A 16,381-nucleotide genomic window follows, 5' to 3' on the forward strand; every position below is an offset into this window, starting at 1 on the left:
CCTTAAAGGGTGGGAAGGCCTTTGACAAACCCAAAGTGGGGTCTCGATCACTTGCGGGGGTGGTGGGAGGGAGAGGGTGCCGGTACCAGCGAAGGTGGGGGGCATGGCTGTAATCTTTAGGCCCTGCACATATATTTCCCAGTGGGCATCTCCCCAAGCTCCAGAAAAGAGACTAAGTGTAGGAGAATTGCAGTGGGAATTGCGCGGGGACAGTCGGCAGGATTCACGTCAGTTTTCCTGCCCGAAAGTACACTTAAGACGCAATGTTTCCAAATGGCGACTAAGTGCACTCGGCAGCAAGAAAACAAGAGTGATTCCCACTGGCACTGGGAATGATCCTGATGTGCCATTCAATGGCACTTAGAATTTAGTTTTCCCTTATTTGGGTTTCCAATGCCATTCAGTGGCACATCTAGGTGGTTCTCGCTGGATCCGAGAGGGGTGACACCTGATCTTGCTGACAGGTCCCACTCGTCAGAGACAGGGCCTTGATATCAAAATGCTGCTGCAGCTCCCCCCATCGCCGGATCACTGGCAGGACCACCCCCCCCAATTTCTGAAAAAGGCACACCCCTCCCTCAGTAACCCCCCTTCACCCCCCATGGTCCCCCTTCAGCCCCTACCCCCACTGCCCTCAGCCCCAGTTCCCCCCACCCCTCAACCCCCCCTTCAGGTCCCATGCATTGGCAGTGCCAACCTGGCAGCTTGCTGTCCTCAACATCTGCTCTTTCTAGGAAGCACTAAAAGAGGCAGCCTCATTTAAAAAACTGGTTAGAAAACCATCTCCTCCCCTGAGTTGATAGATCCCTGCAGAGCTATATAAATAAGCAGTCTTATTCCCCCTTTGAAGCTGCCTTGACCTCTCAATCAAAAGCTTTTGGGAGGCAATGGTATGTGATATTGAATGTAAATAATGCAGTTCAAAGCTTTTAGTCTTCTAGACATAAAAACAGATATCAATACCTGGGCAATGAAATCGACTGTGAGAAAACCACTTCAAATGTTTACACAACATTAATGGAGTAAAATCCCTACAGTGCAGAAGAAGGCCATTCAGTCTATCGAGTCTACACCGCCCTCCGAAAGAGCGCCCAATCTAGTCCCAAAACCCTGCTAAACCCACCGTAACCCCACCTAACATTTAGACAAGGAGTGTCAATTTAGCATGGCCAATCCACCTAGTCTGCACATCTTTGGAATGTGGGAGGAAACTGGAGCACCCGGAGGAAACCCACACAGACATGGAGAGAATGTGCAAACTCCACACAGACAGTCACCTGAGGTCGGAATCGAGCCTGGGTCCCTGGCGCTGTGAGGCACCAGTGCTAACCACTGTGCCACTTTCACCTTCATCCCACAGATCTTTGAACTTTACATACCGACTGAATGTTTAAAGGATTTAGGGCTACAGATGGGAAGACTTTCACTTTAGTATGAGAGAACATTAATTTCTAGATACTGACTGACTGTTTAAAGGGTTTAAAGGCGGCAGATGGGAAGAGCAGCCAAATTGCCCCATCTCAGGAAAGACCCCCGATCTGAGCCCTTCTGGCAGCTCAAGCCCCCCGATTCCCCACCTCCCATGAGAGGCCCCCTCGGCACCTTGGGAGAGAACTGTAGGGAGGGTTCTCACCACCTTGCCACCCCTCAGACTGCAGGCCACCTTTTAAAATACTTGAAAATCGCTTATTGTCACGAGTAGGATTCAATGATACTGTGAAAAGCCCCTAGTCGCCACATTCCGGCGCCTGTCCGGGGAGGCTGGTACCGGAACTTCGGATACTTGCACCAAATCATGCCTGCATAACTCCCATCTGGGGGTGGGGCAGGAGCAACACAGGCAGCACTTGAGCTAGGCTTCCAACCCAACAATAGCATTCAAACAAATGCTGATGAGCACTTTGTATGTTCCCACCGCTGCGGGACGGTAAATCTGTTATGGCTGGAGGGGTGGGCCGGGAGACTTGCGACAAATCTGACACCTGGCGCATATCCTAATTTTGGCCCGACGTAGGATTCAGTGGGCCATTGCGAATCCTGCGGCGTACAGGCGGCCCCAGAGGATCCTGGCCTTCGATGCTTTTTGGGAGAATTCCGCCAGCCTGCCTCAACTAAATTGAGGTTGAGACCTTCAGAACGAAGTAGACAGACAGATGATGAACCACACTATCATTTGGAAGTGGGAGCGATGGTAAATCACATCCCATCAGCATCAGCTCTGACCATTGGTCAAGGGATTCTATGGACAAGAGGATATTAATTGGTAAAAATGTTCTTCTTTGAAATTTGCCACCAACAATTGTACTCCGAGTATAGTCACACATGGTTAAAAGGAGTTTATATGTGGGCCTCAAGTTTTCAGATAGCGTGGCCCCGATCCTTTCCTGCCATCCAAAGTCGGAGGGGAACAGCAGGGCAGCAGGGTAGCATGGTGGTTAGCATAAATGCTTCACAGCTCCAGGGTCCCAGGTTCGATTCCCGGCTGGGTCACTGTCTGTGTGGAGTCTGCACGTCCTCCCCCTGTGTGCGTGGGTTTCCTCCGGGTGCTCCGGTTTCCTCCCACAGTCCAAAGATGTGTGGGTTAGGTGGATTGGCCATGCTAAATTGCCCGTAGTGTCCTAATAAAAGTAAGGTTAAGGGGGGGGTTGTTGGGTTACGGGTATAGGGTGGATATGTGGGTTTGAGTAGGGTGATCGTGGCTCAGCACAACATTGAGGGCCGAAGGGCCTGTTCTGTGCTGTACTGTTCTATGTTCTATGTTCTATATCCCTGCCACCTCCAAGAGCCTTGAATGAGTGTTAAGTAGCTGCAGGTGACACTTCCGCCCCTCGCTTGGGTGGAAGTCCCATTTTAGAGAGCTGCTGGTCAATCGTATTGTCTGGTAACTCACCTGTCCCTGCTGCAACATGATGTGCAGTGGACTGAAGAGGAAATGCAACAACATGCTTGAGCCTAAGTCCTGGGACAGGAGGACAAGGTAAGTTTGAGGGCTTCCAGGGTTGGGGGGTAGGGAATATCTGGGGCTGGGGGGAGGGGGCTGCAAAGGAGGTGATCAGGGTATTGTGGTGAGGTCGGGGTGGGGGTGGCTAGGCATGTGGAGCTCCAATGGTCACTGGACCTTAAGGAAATGCGCTCCTCGTCTGAATGGGGCTTCTGATGGACGTGCCCCCACACCCCACCCCACTACCCGCCTGAGATCTAGGCCCATGCTTTTTCCAGCCTCCCCCAGGCCGGGTAAGTCCTCCTGCCTCAAAACTGAGGCTAAGTGTAAAACGGACATTGAGTGGCCAATAATGGCCATCGAAAGGTCTCAACTGAGGCAAAGGTGGGATTCCAATCCAAGGCCTTACCCACCCCAGCGTAAAATCACTGCAGAGTGTGTGGGAATCCGGAGGGAAACCTTTTCCTTAATTTCACGTGCCCCCTCCCACCTAAATACCTGCTGGTCGGTTAGTGTGGGATTCTGGCCTTGGAATATGAAATCAGATGTTAAGAATTTGACAAACATGAAGTTCAAAGGATTCCGATTCTGACCTTGGCGCGTTTAGTGGCTGTCGTTGGCATGACGGGGTCAGGTACACACCTGAATTCAAGCAATGGAAAAACAAACATGTTCCCCATGTGTCTGCCATTAAGGTGCCCAAACCATATACAATTCTAGAGCTTGCCTGACGCATTCATGGCCTTTTAGATCTCGCAGTTCAGAGACCCAACAACTCAAAAGGGGAGATCTCAGCAGCAATTCTGGGATTTGAAATGGAGGGAAGGGGGTCATCACACTCACCGCTTAAGTGTAATTTAACTTTGTTTGATTTAATTTTAAGTGCCGCAAAGGAAAGCTTCATTGGTGTTAGGAGAGGCAGTGGGGAACATCCATTGTCAGAAAACTGTAGAAGAATATTTATTATACAATATCATCTTTATTAGTGTCACAAGTAGGCTTACATTAACACTGCAATGAATAGAGGAACGGGTCATTATTCCAGCACAGTCACCAGACCGTATTATTCTGGGAATCTAATCTAGCTTCCACATTGTGGTTTACCTCACGACAGGTGAATACCAGTGAATTCAGCTAGCCTGTGATGCCCTTCATGGTTGAATGACCTGCAGCTCTGACCACTCTCATCAATTTATAACGATCACTTCGGTGAGGACCTGGAGGGCTGCCAATTCCATTCCAAAGAAAATTCAAGGGAGGAGGTAAGGAGGAAGAGAAATTGGACAAGAAAAGTCAAATGTACTTACTGAACATTAAGGTGATGTGGCACAAATCGATTTTGTGAATTTATGGACAATAAGAAGTATTTTCAACCTACCTGGCTGTGAATGCAAGGGCTATTTAATTGCTTGATCACAATCTATCCATTGGTGTCACTGTGATCATTAAGGGAGATTTGTTGTTCAATGCAGATTATTCTATAGCAGCTGAGCAAGAGGAACTGTAAGCACACTCTGTTGTGTGACCGGATGAAGTTAAAATGAAACGGCAAAGCTTGTCTCAGCTAGCATGTCTTATTTCAAGGCTGAACTATTATTCTTTAATGGAGATTTAATTGAAGTCACGCTGTCAAGTTGAGAATAGGCTTTACCAGCTGAAGCACAGGTTCGGAGATTAATGTTATTTTTCTCTCCTTAGGCCTGTTTTCCAATGAAAAATTATAAAGAGCATAAAATAAAATAGTAAACGTTTCCATTTTTAAAAATGCTATAGCTGTGGAATTAAGTTAGAAAAAAACTTTGAATGTCTGTAGTGCTTCACAGCTTCCGGGCAGTCTGGACGATCGTGAAGTTTGTTTTAAGGCCTGGCTTTTCACTCCCAGGTTGGGTGTGGAGTAACAATATTTTCCTAATGTGACCTGGGAGGGTTATTGCCTCTGGAATGAATGTAAAGGATGCTTGGGGGAAGAGACAAGCTGGCCCAAAGGCCTGTATCATGGAGAGACAAATGATTAGGGTTTACAAACAACAATCAATTAGGGCAATCAACAATTATTTTTCAGGAATTTTTGAATTTATATAGTATACTAGAGCAGTAAAGGAAAATTGTCCAAGATGCCAACTAAAAGCTGACATGGCACCATCTGTAGCAGTCAGCATAAGGGTCAAGCAATATGCTTCCACTTTAACTAGTTCTCAGTGACCTTAGCAGCTTGTTCTTAAAGCATAATCTATAAGTAGTCAGGATAAAAGTTAACAACATGTTTTCCTAACTCAACCTAAGAACCAGGCACATCTATTGAATCTCACACCTGGGGCGGGATTCTCCGCAGACCGTCGTAACGCCGATTTCCGGCGAGAAAAATCGGTGTACATGACTCCGGCGTCGGGGCCTTCTTTTAGGCCGCTATTCTCCGTTCCCGGAGGGGCCAGCAGCTGACTGACGCGATACGCGTCAGTTTCACCAGCTGCGGAAGTGGTGAGACCCGGCGTTTTTTGGAGGAGGAGGAGAGAGACAGACCCGGCATTTGGGGGGGGGGGGGGGGGGTTCCGGCATTTGGGGGGGGGGGGGGTTCCGGCATCTGGGGGGGGGGGGGGGGGTTGCGGCACCGGGGGGGGGGGGGGGGTTGCGGCATCGGGGGGGGGGGGGGGGGGGGGGTTGCGGCATCGGGGGGGGGTTTGGGGGCAGCGGCGTGCAGAGAAGGGGGGGCGACGGATGCCCGGGGCCAACGCACCGTCGCCCCCCCTCTGAACGCCGCTGCCCCCTACCCCAACCACCCCCCCCTCACCACCCCTACCTCCCTCCCCACCACCCCTACCTCCCTCCCCACCACCCCTACCTCCCTCCCCACCACCCCTACCCCCCTCCAACGCCGCCCCCCATCTCTCGCAACTCCGCAACCCCCCATCCTCAACGCCGCAACCCCCCCTCATCGCCGCAACCCCCCCCTCTCAACGCCGGGTCCCCCCCTCTCAATGCCGGGTCCCCCCCCCCTCAACGCCAGTACCCACACCCCGTCCCCCTCCCTCTGAAGGCCGGTACCCACACACCCCCCCCCCTCTCCTCCTCCCCCCCTTCCTTCCTCCTCCCCCCTCCTTCCTCCTCCCCCCTCCTTCCTCCTCCCCCTTCCTTCCTCCTCCCCCCCCCTTCCTTCCTCCTCCCCCCTTCCTTCCTCCTCCCCCTTCCTTCCTCCTCCCCCCCTTCCTTCCTCCTCCCCCCCTTCCTTCCTCCTCCCCCCCTTCCTTCCTCCTCCCCCCCTTCCTTCCTCCTCCCCCCCTTCCTTCCTCCGTTAGTGGGGGGGGGGGGGTGCGGCGTTAGTGGGGGGTGGGGGGTGCGGCGTTGGAGGGGGGTAGGGGTGGTGAAGGGGGTAGGGGTGGTGAGGGGGGGTGGTTGGGGTAGGGGGCAGCGGCGTACAGGGGGGGGGGGCGACGGTGCGTTGGCCCAGGGCATCCGTAGCCCCCCCCTCTCTGCACGCCGCTGCCCCCAAATCCCCCCCCCCGATACCGCAACCCCCCCCGATGCCCCCTCCCGATGCCGCAACCCACCCCCCGATGCCGCAACCCCACCCGATGCCCCCCCCGATGCCGCAACCCCCCGGATGCCGCAACCCACCCCCCCCGATGCCGCAAACCACCCCCCGATGCCGCAACCCCCCCGATGCCCCCCATGCCCCCCCGGATGCCGCAACCCACCCCCCCGATGCCGCAACCCACCCCCCCGATGCCGCAACACACCCCCCCGATGCCGCAACCCACCCCCCCGATGCCGCAACCCACCCCCCCCGATGCCGCAACCCCCCCCCGAAGCCGCAACCCCGCCCCCCCGATGCCGCAACCCACCACCCGACACTGAACGGCGTCAACCATCATCAATGGTTGACGCCGTTTTAAAGCAACTGTGATTTTCGCCGACGTGACCCGTGGCCACGTCGGCAGGACTTCGGCCCATCCGGGCTGGAGATTTGTGGAATCTTAAAAAAAAAATGAAATCCCGCCGGCGCCAGCTGTTTTCAGAGGCTGCCGGCGGGATTTGCACAGCGCCCGTTTTTGGCTGGTCAGAGATTTAAAAACCCTGCGGGAGCGGGAATAATGCCGCTGCCGGCCGATTCTCCGACCCTGCGTGGGGTCGGAGAATCCTGCCCCAGGTAGGGAAATAGGGGAGGAATCCATAGAAAAATGAAGAGTAGATAAAGGTAAATACACTCATTCTGCCTGGGTATACATATGCAACTTGTTCAATGTAAACTTTAAAACAGATATGACCAAATGTAAACAATATCTGTGCCCACGTAACCTGTACTGTATTAAGGTTACTTGATTTAATGTTTTGGGCCTAGTTTCTGGAATGGGCTGAACCTACTGTTGCGGTTGTCAAACCAGACAAGACAGTTCACATTTGTGGGGAATTACAAACTGACTGTCAGTCAAGTGGCCAAATTGAACAGGTGTCCAGTACCCAAGATCGAGGATCTATATGTCAAACTTGCTGGTGGATTGACGTTTGTTAAACTCGGCATGAGTCATGTTTACTTACAACTTGAGTCAGATTAATCATCCTGAGTGCGTGTGACTATCAACGCAGACACACAAGTATACCCATTTACCCTTAGGAATATCGCTGGTGTGCGCACAGTGGAAAATTAGTTACAAGGATTACCTAGGGTTGCAGTTTATCTGGATGATGTGTTGATTACCTGTTCCACAGAAGAGGAGTGCTTGGGTGATTTGGAAGAGATTCACAAATGCCAGAGCAAGCTTACAAAAAGAGAAGGGGAAATTTTTAGGCCAGTGAGGTAACCTATTTGGGTTACAAAGTAGACACAACAGGGCAGCAACCCTTGGAGGAAAAAGTGAAGGCCATAAAGGAAGCATCCGCTCCTTGGAATACTACGGAGCTGAAATCTTTCCTCGGTATGGTGAACTACTATGGTAGGTTCATTCCAAACTTGGCCACTTTATAGCACCTCTGCAGAAAACGCCAAAGGTGGCTTTGGAACGTGCCTCAAAGTGAGGCCTTCCATCAGGTGAAGCACAACTTCTGTCGATAAATCCACGGGTTCATTTTAACTTGTCCTTACCTGCAATCCTTCTCCATGTGGAATTGAAGCCATACTTTCGCACATATCGAAAGATGGGGCTGAGAAACTGATAGCCTACGTATCAAGGACCCTCTCAGAAGCAGAAAAGGGATACTCCCAGATTGAAAAATAAGGGTTAGCAGTGCCTTTTGACATCAGGAAATTCCACCAATACAGTTATAGAAGGCATTTCACAATAGTGACGGAGCATAAACTGTTATTTGGGTTACTTAAAGATAAGGTGATCCCTCCCATCACCTCTGCCCAGATTCAACATTGGGCATTAACACTCTCGGCGTACTAATATACCTTGGAGCATTGACACAGACCCTGGATAGCTAACACTGATGCTTTAAGCCGTGTCCCAATACCCATAGGTTCAGCACCCACACCAGTGCCAGGAGGAATTGTAATGACTGTAAACTTCTTAGAGGTGCTGCCAGTATCCGTGAAACAATTCAGAACACGGATGCAAAGGGACCCTATGCTACCAAAATCAAGAATACGATAATGAGGTGGAGTCTCAATGTTCAAGCTTCCGAGGCCTCAAAACCCTACTTGGCTCGAAAAGTTGAGCTAAGCTTTGAAGACGGTGTAATCCTCTGGGGGTCACGAGTAATTCTTCCCAATCCCGGGAGATGATTATTGTTGGAAGGATTGCATTGTGCCTACCTGAGCATATCAAAAATGTTGGCATGAAGCTACGTGTGGTGACCTGGCATTGACGCCGATATAACGGAGATAGTTAAGCAATGTGACTAATGTCAAAAACAGCGGAACTTACCCACTGCTTCCGCTCTACACACATGGGAATGGCCTAGTAGGCCTTGGCTAATAGTTCACATTGACTTTGTAGGCCCTTTCATGGGCTCAATGTTTATTTTATTGGTGAACGCACGCTCTAAGTGGATAGATGTATACCAGATGAAGTCAACTACCTCATATGCAACAGTTGAAAATTTGCGTCAGTGTTTCTGCATCCATGGAGTACCAGAGGTACTGGTTTCAGATAACTTCATGGCCTTCAATGGCATTAAATACATTAGAACCATGCCACCCATCGTTAAATGGATTGGTGGAACAGGTTGTAATAATTTTCAAGCTAGGATTGAAGAAGCAGTTGCCAGTATCCATAGACACCAAGATTGCGTGACTTTTATTAGCCTATGGGACCACCTACACTCAACAACCAGCATACCCCTGGCAGAACTGCTAATGGAACAACAGTTGCACACCAGGCTGAGCCCAATATTTCCAAATTTGGAGGGAAGGATAGAACCCAGGTCACGATATTCAAAACAGAAATCATGATTCGTCAAAGGCAGAGAGAGCATTTGAGATGAACGACTCAGTTTTCGAAAAAAAAACTTTGGAGGTGATCCTAGCTGGGTCTCCGGGATCGTCATAGCAAAGACTGGGCTGTTATTACACAAGGTAAGAACCCAGGATCTTGAGGGAATATTTAGACCATTTGAGCAAAAAAGAGCCTCCAACAGAGCTGGTAGTGTCACCAATCCCAGATATGCCAGCCACTAGTACGATCAAAATGTTGAGAGAACTAAAACACCATCGTGAACCCAGAGCCTGTTGCTGTGCGAGCTGAAGAGACATCAGCGGAGGATGTACTGGTACCAGGTGAAACAAATGGAGTGGCTGGCCCGAGCGAGACAACCTCCGAGGAGAAACCCCAACCAATGATATTTCATCTCTCTCAATATAGAAGGAAGTCGCCCAATAGACTGGGATATTGATATTGACATCCCGAGGAAATGGGGGAACTGAAGGGGGAAGGATGTCGCTGCTATTCTCAGAGACTATGTAACTTCTCGTCCAATAGGATGGAAACAATCGCAGTTTAAAGGAGAGCACAGGCTTTAAAGCTGCAGTTTTCTGTCTAGACTAGAAGTATAGTATGAGTATGGATTGTTGTTCCTGTGCCCTGTAAATAGTTTCCTGTAAATATATTTTCCGTATTTAAGTAAATAAGGTATTACCTTATTCGCTAACGGCCGCCCACAGAGTGACCGTCCACATTTTGTTGACCATCCATTAAAAGCAGGGCAAATTCAATCCAGCCAATTACTGTCCCAATAGCCTGTGCTCAACCGTTAGCAAAGTCAGCAGTATGGTGGCACAGTGGTTAGCACTGCTGCCTCACAGCTCCAAGGACCCAGGTTCAAATCTGGCCTTGGGTGACTGCCTGTGTGGAGTTTGCTCTTTCTCCCCGTGTCTGCGTGCGTTTCCTCCGGGTGCTCCGGTTTCCTCCCACAGTCCAAAGATGTGCAGGTTAGGTGGGTTGGCCAAGCTAAATTTCCCCTTGGTGTCCAAAAGGATAGGTGGGGTGACGGGGATAGGGTGGAGGCTTAAGTAGGGTGCTCTTTCCAAGAGCCGGTGCAGACTCGATGGGTCAAATGGCTTCTTTCTGTGCTATAGGGATTCTATGACTCTATGATGGAAGGTATTATTTTCAGTGTTATCAAATGGCATTTACTCCCCAATAATCTTCTCCCAACTCATTGACCGTTACTACCTAAAAGGACAAGTGCATCTTGCACATGGGAGCAGCATCGCCTGCAAGTTCCTGGAGGGCAACCTGGAGATGATAAAAACCTTGGAGGGGGGGAGGGGAGGGGGGGGGGATCCAATGGGAGCAAGGGTACCTTTAATGAGGGAATCTCCACCCTGCCCACCATCCTCCAAAGGATAACTGCCAGTCATGCTGCTTGGCGTGGACTGCTCCAGCCGCTGGTTAAATCCAGGCAGCGCTGGGATGAGGCTCCTCAGTGGTCATTCATCATCCATTTCAGGACCTCAATGATGCAGCTCCCACTGTCATAATATACACCAGTATATCACGGTGCAGACACACACTGATGGACACACACAGGGACCAATCAACATGTACAAACACCGCAGCCAATCACCAGTTAGAATACACACACTATAAAGGCAGAGGGCACCACGGTTCCCGCTCATTCTGGGTGCTGCCTCTCAGTGTAACAGGAACTCATCCAGCCCAGCACGGACTCACAACACGTTCTGAAAGAATCAACTGGTTCAGACAAGGCTTAGGTCTCTAGTTTAAGTTAGCATTATTTAGACCCACAGTCTTCGTGTGTTAATAAGTTAGAAGTAGTTAATAAAATTGAGTTGAACCTTCATCTGTGTTGGAAGTGTCTGTTCATCTCTCAAGCCTACACAAGCCAACACAACACCCACCACTGGTATAATTTCTGTGAGTGGAGGGACAGGCAGGCAGGTGTGCAGTGGATGGGCGTGACCATTGGGCTAAACAATATAATAAGACCCCTTGCCTTCAAGCCCATTGATGGGGGAGGGGCACATTAAATCCAGCACAATGTCACGAGGCTGTGACCAAATTTGCCCCTTCAATAATCACTCCCTCCTGCTCTGCTCATGAAGTACACATTCTCCACCATCTGCCCATCCTGCTTGTTACTTTCTGTATCATCTACCGACTCTGAATGCTGCCCTGAACATGCACAATATTCACGAGGCTTAACATCATTTGGTGTCTGACTGCATTTGTTTGCTTCAAAGATCCAGAAGTCATAGTTGGATTGGCGCAGAAGAAAACCATTTGTCCCATCAAGTCCATGCCTGCTCTCCATAGAACAATCAGTCCCATTCCCCCTCACTCTATCCCCATTGGTCTGCGAGTTTATTTTTCTCAAGTGCCATCCAGTTTCCTTTAGAAATCAAGATTGTGAACTATCGGCCCGTGTTGTTTCATTTCCAAAAGTGATTTTCATTTAGTTTGTGCTTTGAGGCCATCTTGAATTTCGATTTTAGGTGTGAGTGATCTACTCCTAGTTTGCATTTGCTTGACAAAAGTGCAATGATTTTATGAAATGTGGAATTTCCTCTTAACAGCAATGAAATAAAAGAACACTTCCCCAGCAGATAATGATCAATGGAATGAACTGATGCTGAGGTCAATCCAATTCTAAAGGATGAGTCAATTGAATGGCGCCTGATCTGCTGAGTGTTTCCAGCAAGTTTATATTTTAATTGCAATGCTGCTACTGCTTACTTTTTCTGGACTATATTAGTGCATAGACAATTCTTTCATTCTATATGCTTGAAGGAGTCCCACAGAAAGTATTTGAGAAAACTATTGTATAAGTTCTCGCCCTTAAGTTCTCATCCAACTTGTTAACATTATGTTAACATATTTGTTATCCAATGACTTCATCAGGCTCCTTGATGTCACAAAGCTTTTGATGTCAGATAAAACAGAAGGAAACAGAAATTTGATCCCGAAGAGGAGGCTTAGCAAGAGGATATGTTCATCTACATCAAGTATGGAGGTGAGCTGATCTAGCATTGTGCATGTCTGTGGAGGGAAAAAGTATCATTTACATTTCAAAATGACAAGCACACCAATACTTAATGTGACAAATAAAGCAGGCATTGCAGATGCTTAATCCATAATAAAAGATTTGAATACTGTTCAGAAGCTGAGGATAAATTAATAAGTAACTGCAGAGGTCAACTAGCTTGGCCACCTTCACATGGTTGTTTTTAAGGGAATATAAATTATAATAATTCTGATTATCGATTAATTATTTGTTTAAATTGCTGTATTTTTGTGTATAATCAGTTACTGCTTGTTAACCAGTGAAATACAATGTGCTACTGTGTTAAAACATCAAATTAGACTTTGGAAATACTGTTTAGCATAAGAAACGTACAGAGGAGTCTGATGAAAGTTGATCATATAGAAGGTAATGCTCTGGAATTTGGAAGGAACTCACCAAGGATCCTTAAGCAGAACCTTCCCAACCCATGACCACTACCATCCAGGAGATCAAGGGCAGCAGACACATGGGAACGCCAGCGCCTGGAAGTTCCCTTCCAAATCATTCACCATCTGGACTTAGAGATATATCGTCATTCCTTCACAGTCACTGGGTCAAAATCCTGAAACTCCCTTCCTAACAGCACTGTGGGTGTATCTATACCACCTGGACGATAGAGGTTCAAGAAGACAGCTCACCACCACTTTCTCAAAGGCAATAAACGCTGGCTTAGCCAGTAAAGCCCATGTCCCTTGAATGAATTAAAAACACAAGATGTACAATCATTCCTGTAAACAACCATTCCTCTAACTCACTGTCCCTCTAAATAAACAGTGTGTTCAGGGGATTGATGGTGGTGGTATTTATGAGAGGAATGATTTCAGTTGGGTCTAATACTCGTCCGAGATGTAAAACATGGCTCAGCAAAGGTAAATGGCTGTGTTTCTGTCGTGCCAGCAGCAAACCAGGAACACCGGGACAAGTTCAGCTGGGAACGGAAAAGGGGAGCCGACCATCCGGCCAGGTGGAAGGGTGCCGAATATGTTGGACGACTGCGAACAGAAGTCCAGGTACTAGGTTATGCTAAAGGATGAAAATGGTTGTAAATAAGCTTTGGAGTAAAGAACTCCAACCAGTACCAGCCAGTGAGAGACCCAACTCCTTATCATCTCTGGGCCAGTGCAGTATTGACTGGTTCCAAGGTCAACACAACTGGCAGAGGGAATTAGGTCAAGGGAAGGCCATTGAGTTGAGGCTGGGGATTGTCCAGAATGGCAGCATTATTCTTCCGGAGCCCAGTGGAGAACAGCGCTTCCTTCAGGGACACGAGAAACCTCAGAGACTTACCATTTTAGGAAAAGTGGACCTCCAACATTTTGTGGCCTCTACCTCACGATAACCATGGATCACCAAGCTAAGCTTCAGCAGTACAGGTTCTGCCCAGCAGACCCTCAGAATTGTATTAAAGGACTCTGAATTTGCAAAGCTGCCAATAAGGTTCTAATGATTGAAGAAAGCTCATGCCTTGTGCAATAATTCAATTCAGTTCATGGGAATGTAGTTTAAAACCAGCTAGAGCTACAACAGAGCGGATGTACAGCACTAACAATGCAACACTGCCTGCACCAAAGAACGCCACAATAAATGCCAAATGTGCGCAAAAATGCCAACCATAGCAGTGTCAGTATGATGAACTAAGGAGATGGAAGACATGGTCAGATACAGCTGATATCGACAATCCAACACCGATAGAAAGAGACCAAAGATCCATCATGCTAAATTTAGGCAATTAGGAAGAATGCTAAGGAAAGGACCTCAAGTGCAGCATTTTCTGAAATGCAACCCATGCCACATGTTGCAAAACAGAAAATGCTGGGAAAGCCCAGCACATCTGGAGAGAGTAAATAGAGTTCATCTTTCGAGTCCATGTGACTTCCTCTGAGCTAAAGAAAGGTAGAAATGTGATGGGTTGCATACTGTATAGGAGCAGGTGGAGCGGAGTAGAAGCTCCACTCTGGAGAGAGTGCAACAAAGGTGTGGAGGGCACTAGACAGAGGAAGCATTAATGGGTGGAGGGGGTGCCAATAGTTGCATAAAGGCAGGATATCAGACTGTGTTAATGGGAGAATAAAGTTCAGTGCTCAGTGAAAGCAAAACTTGAGAACAAGTGACAGATGGCCTGATGGGGGAGGGGAAGGATCACCACATGTTAGTTAGAAAAGACAGCACGTAGTGTGTGGCTAAGTACTTTCTGTAGAAATCAGGTTTCACATCCTCGAACGGTGGAATACTATTTGAAATGAAATTAAATTAAATGAAAATCGCTTTATTGTCACGAGTAGGCTTCAATGAAGTTACTGTGAAAAGCCCCTAGTCGCCACATTCCGGCGCCTGTCCGGGGAGGCTGGTACGGGAACCACTGTAACTTCTGCCACCACCAAACAGGAAGACAACATCGGAACGCCAACTTGCACAGTTTCTGTAACCGCTTACGCCATCATTGTGTGCCCAGTGTGCCCTTGATTCCTCCCCAGTGTCCACTCACTCCCACCCACTGGCTGGTTCCTCGTGTTCTCTTCACTGCTACCCTGGCATCCCCAACCCATGCATCCCGCTTCCTTCCTGCTCATCATTTCTCTCTCTTTTAATGTCAATCACCTCACAGGCTGCATCTGTACATGAGCAGAAAATGCTCCCCCTGGTGTTGTAGCACAATGGGGAGACGGTGGCGTCATCCTTATGTTACTGGAGTCGTGATCCAGAGATCTAGGTTAATACCCTGGAGGCTTGGGTTCAAATCCCACCCTGAGACCTGATGTAATTTTAAATTTGATTCATGAAACCTGGCATATATTGGTGACCATGACAACAATCATTATCTGCTTCTTAACTTGTCTGCAATGGCCCAGCAGACCACTCAGTTCAAGTGTAATTAGAGATGGGCCCACATCCATGTAAGAATACAGAAAAAAAGCCCAAATAAAGGTATCCATTTTGAGAGGCCGGGATTTATAGATGTTACTGGCTGCAGCTAAACAAGAAAGTGGTAGATGTGTTAGCAAGATGTATAGATAGCATCGTGGGGAGTATTTAAACTAGATGTGGAGTGGTTACGGAGGACCCACCACGTCTATGCCGACCATCAAATGTCAATCTTTACTAATGCCATTTACCACCACTTGGTCCGTAGCCTACTCTGCCTTGACAATCTAAGTGCTCGTCCAGATGCTTCTTAAATGTTGCGAGAGTATTTGTCTCCACCACCCTCCCAGGCTGCACATTCCATATTTCCACCAGCCTCTGAGCGAACAAATGTTTCCTCAGGTTCCCTTTACACCATTTACCCCTCTGGTCTTAGGCACCTCTGCCATGGCAAAAAGATGGTTACAATCTAACGATCGTACGATGTCTGGGAAACGATCAACCAACGTTGGACTGAGATTAGGGAGGTAATTAACATTAAGGGGGGAATCTTGAGGCTGTACCCGCACGGTGCCAACCTGTACCAGGGGCAATGCCACAGGCAGGCTTCTTTGATGTGTAGTGGGCATGGGGATGTCAGAGATGGGGGTGGGGAATACCGGCGGTGAATGTTGTGGGGCGGTGGTGGGAAGAGGTACGCCAGCAATGAATGGTGAGGGGTTGATTGGGGGGGGAGAGCCCCCAAACACTGTGATATGTGCTGAGGGCAATTTGGCTGCAGAGCTGGTCAGGGCACTCTTTGCAAATGGCCCTCCGATCTCTTTGGAGACGGTTCCCGGCTCCAAGAGGCCCTGCCTCGCCAGAGCGACGGTGTTAACTACGCCCATTCAGTTTTTTTCATCAAAGAGGCTCAAGATTCCGTGATTAAACTGATCTGTGGAACTGGAAAGTCCCACACCATTTTTCCGTGTGAGCCTGACACGTTGCCATATTCTGGTAAGATTCCGCCCAAAGGTTACGCTGTGAAGAAGAAGTGATGGGAGTAATTGCGTGTTGTGTAAATGATAGTGTATGAGACGAGAATGCTGTTCGTGCGTTGTGTGAAGAGAGGTGAGTGAA

The 16,381-nt window shown here is 48.7% G+C and overlaps 2 protein-coding genes across 5 annotated transcripts in view; one reads left to right on the forward strand and one right to left on the reverse strand.

The window, feature by feature from the left end:
* LOC119952328 (interleukin-13 receptor subunit alpha-2-like) overlaps positions 1–4,113 on the reverse strand; it is a 55,166-nt gene extending 51,053 nt beyond the window's left edge. Inside the window, exon 1 of the mRNA XM_038775998.1 lies at positions 4,046–4,113. The gene's annotated coding sequence lies outside the window, so the exon portion shown is untranslated. The remainder of the gene's footprint in view (positions 1–4,045) is intronic.
* The window catches only part of c17hxorf65 (chromosome 17 CXorf65 homolog), an 81,262-nt gene continuing 68,936 nt past the window's right edge, over positions 4,056–16,381 (forward strand). For all 4 annotated transcript variants that reach the window (XM_038776003.1, XM_038776002.1, XM_038776001.1 and 1 more), the window contains exons 1-2: positions 4,056–4,203; positions 12,238–12,349. In XM_038776003.1, coding sequence (XP_038631931.1) covers positions 12,325–12,349 — 25 coding nt within the window. In that variant the 5' untranslated portion in view covers positions 4,056–4,203; positions 12,238–12,324. The remainder of the gene's footprint in view (positions 4,204–12,237; positions 12,350–16,381) is intronic.

This window comes from Scyliorhinus canicula, chromosome 17, assembly GCF_902713615.1.
Source record: "Scyliorhinus canicula chromosome 17, sScyCan1.1, whole genome shotgun sequence".
Classification (NCBI taxonomy): domain Eukaryota; kingdom Metazoa; phylum Chordata; class Chondrichthyes; order Carcharhiniformes; family Scyliorhinidae; genus Scyliorhinus; species Scyliorhinus canicula.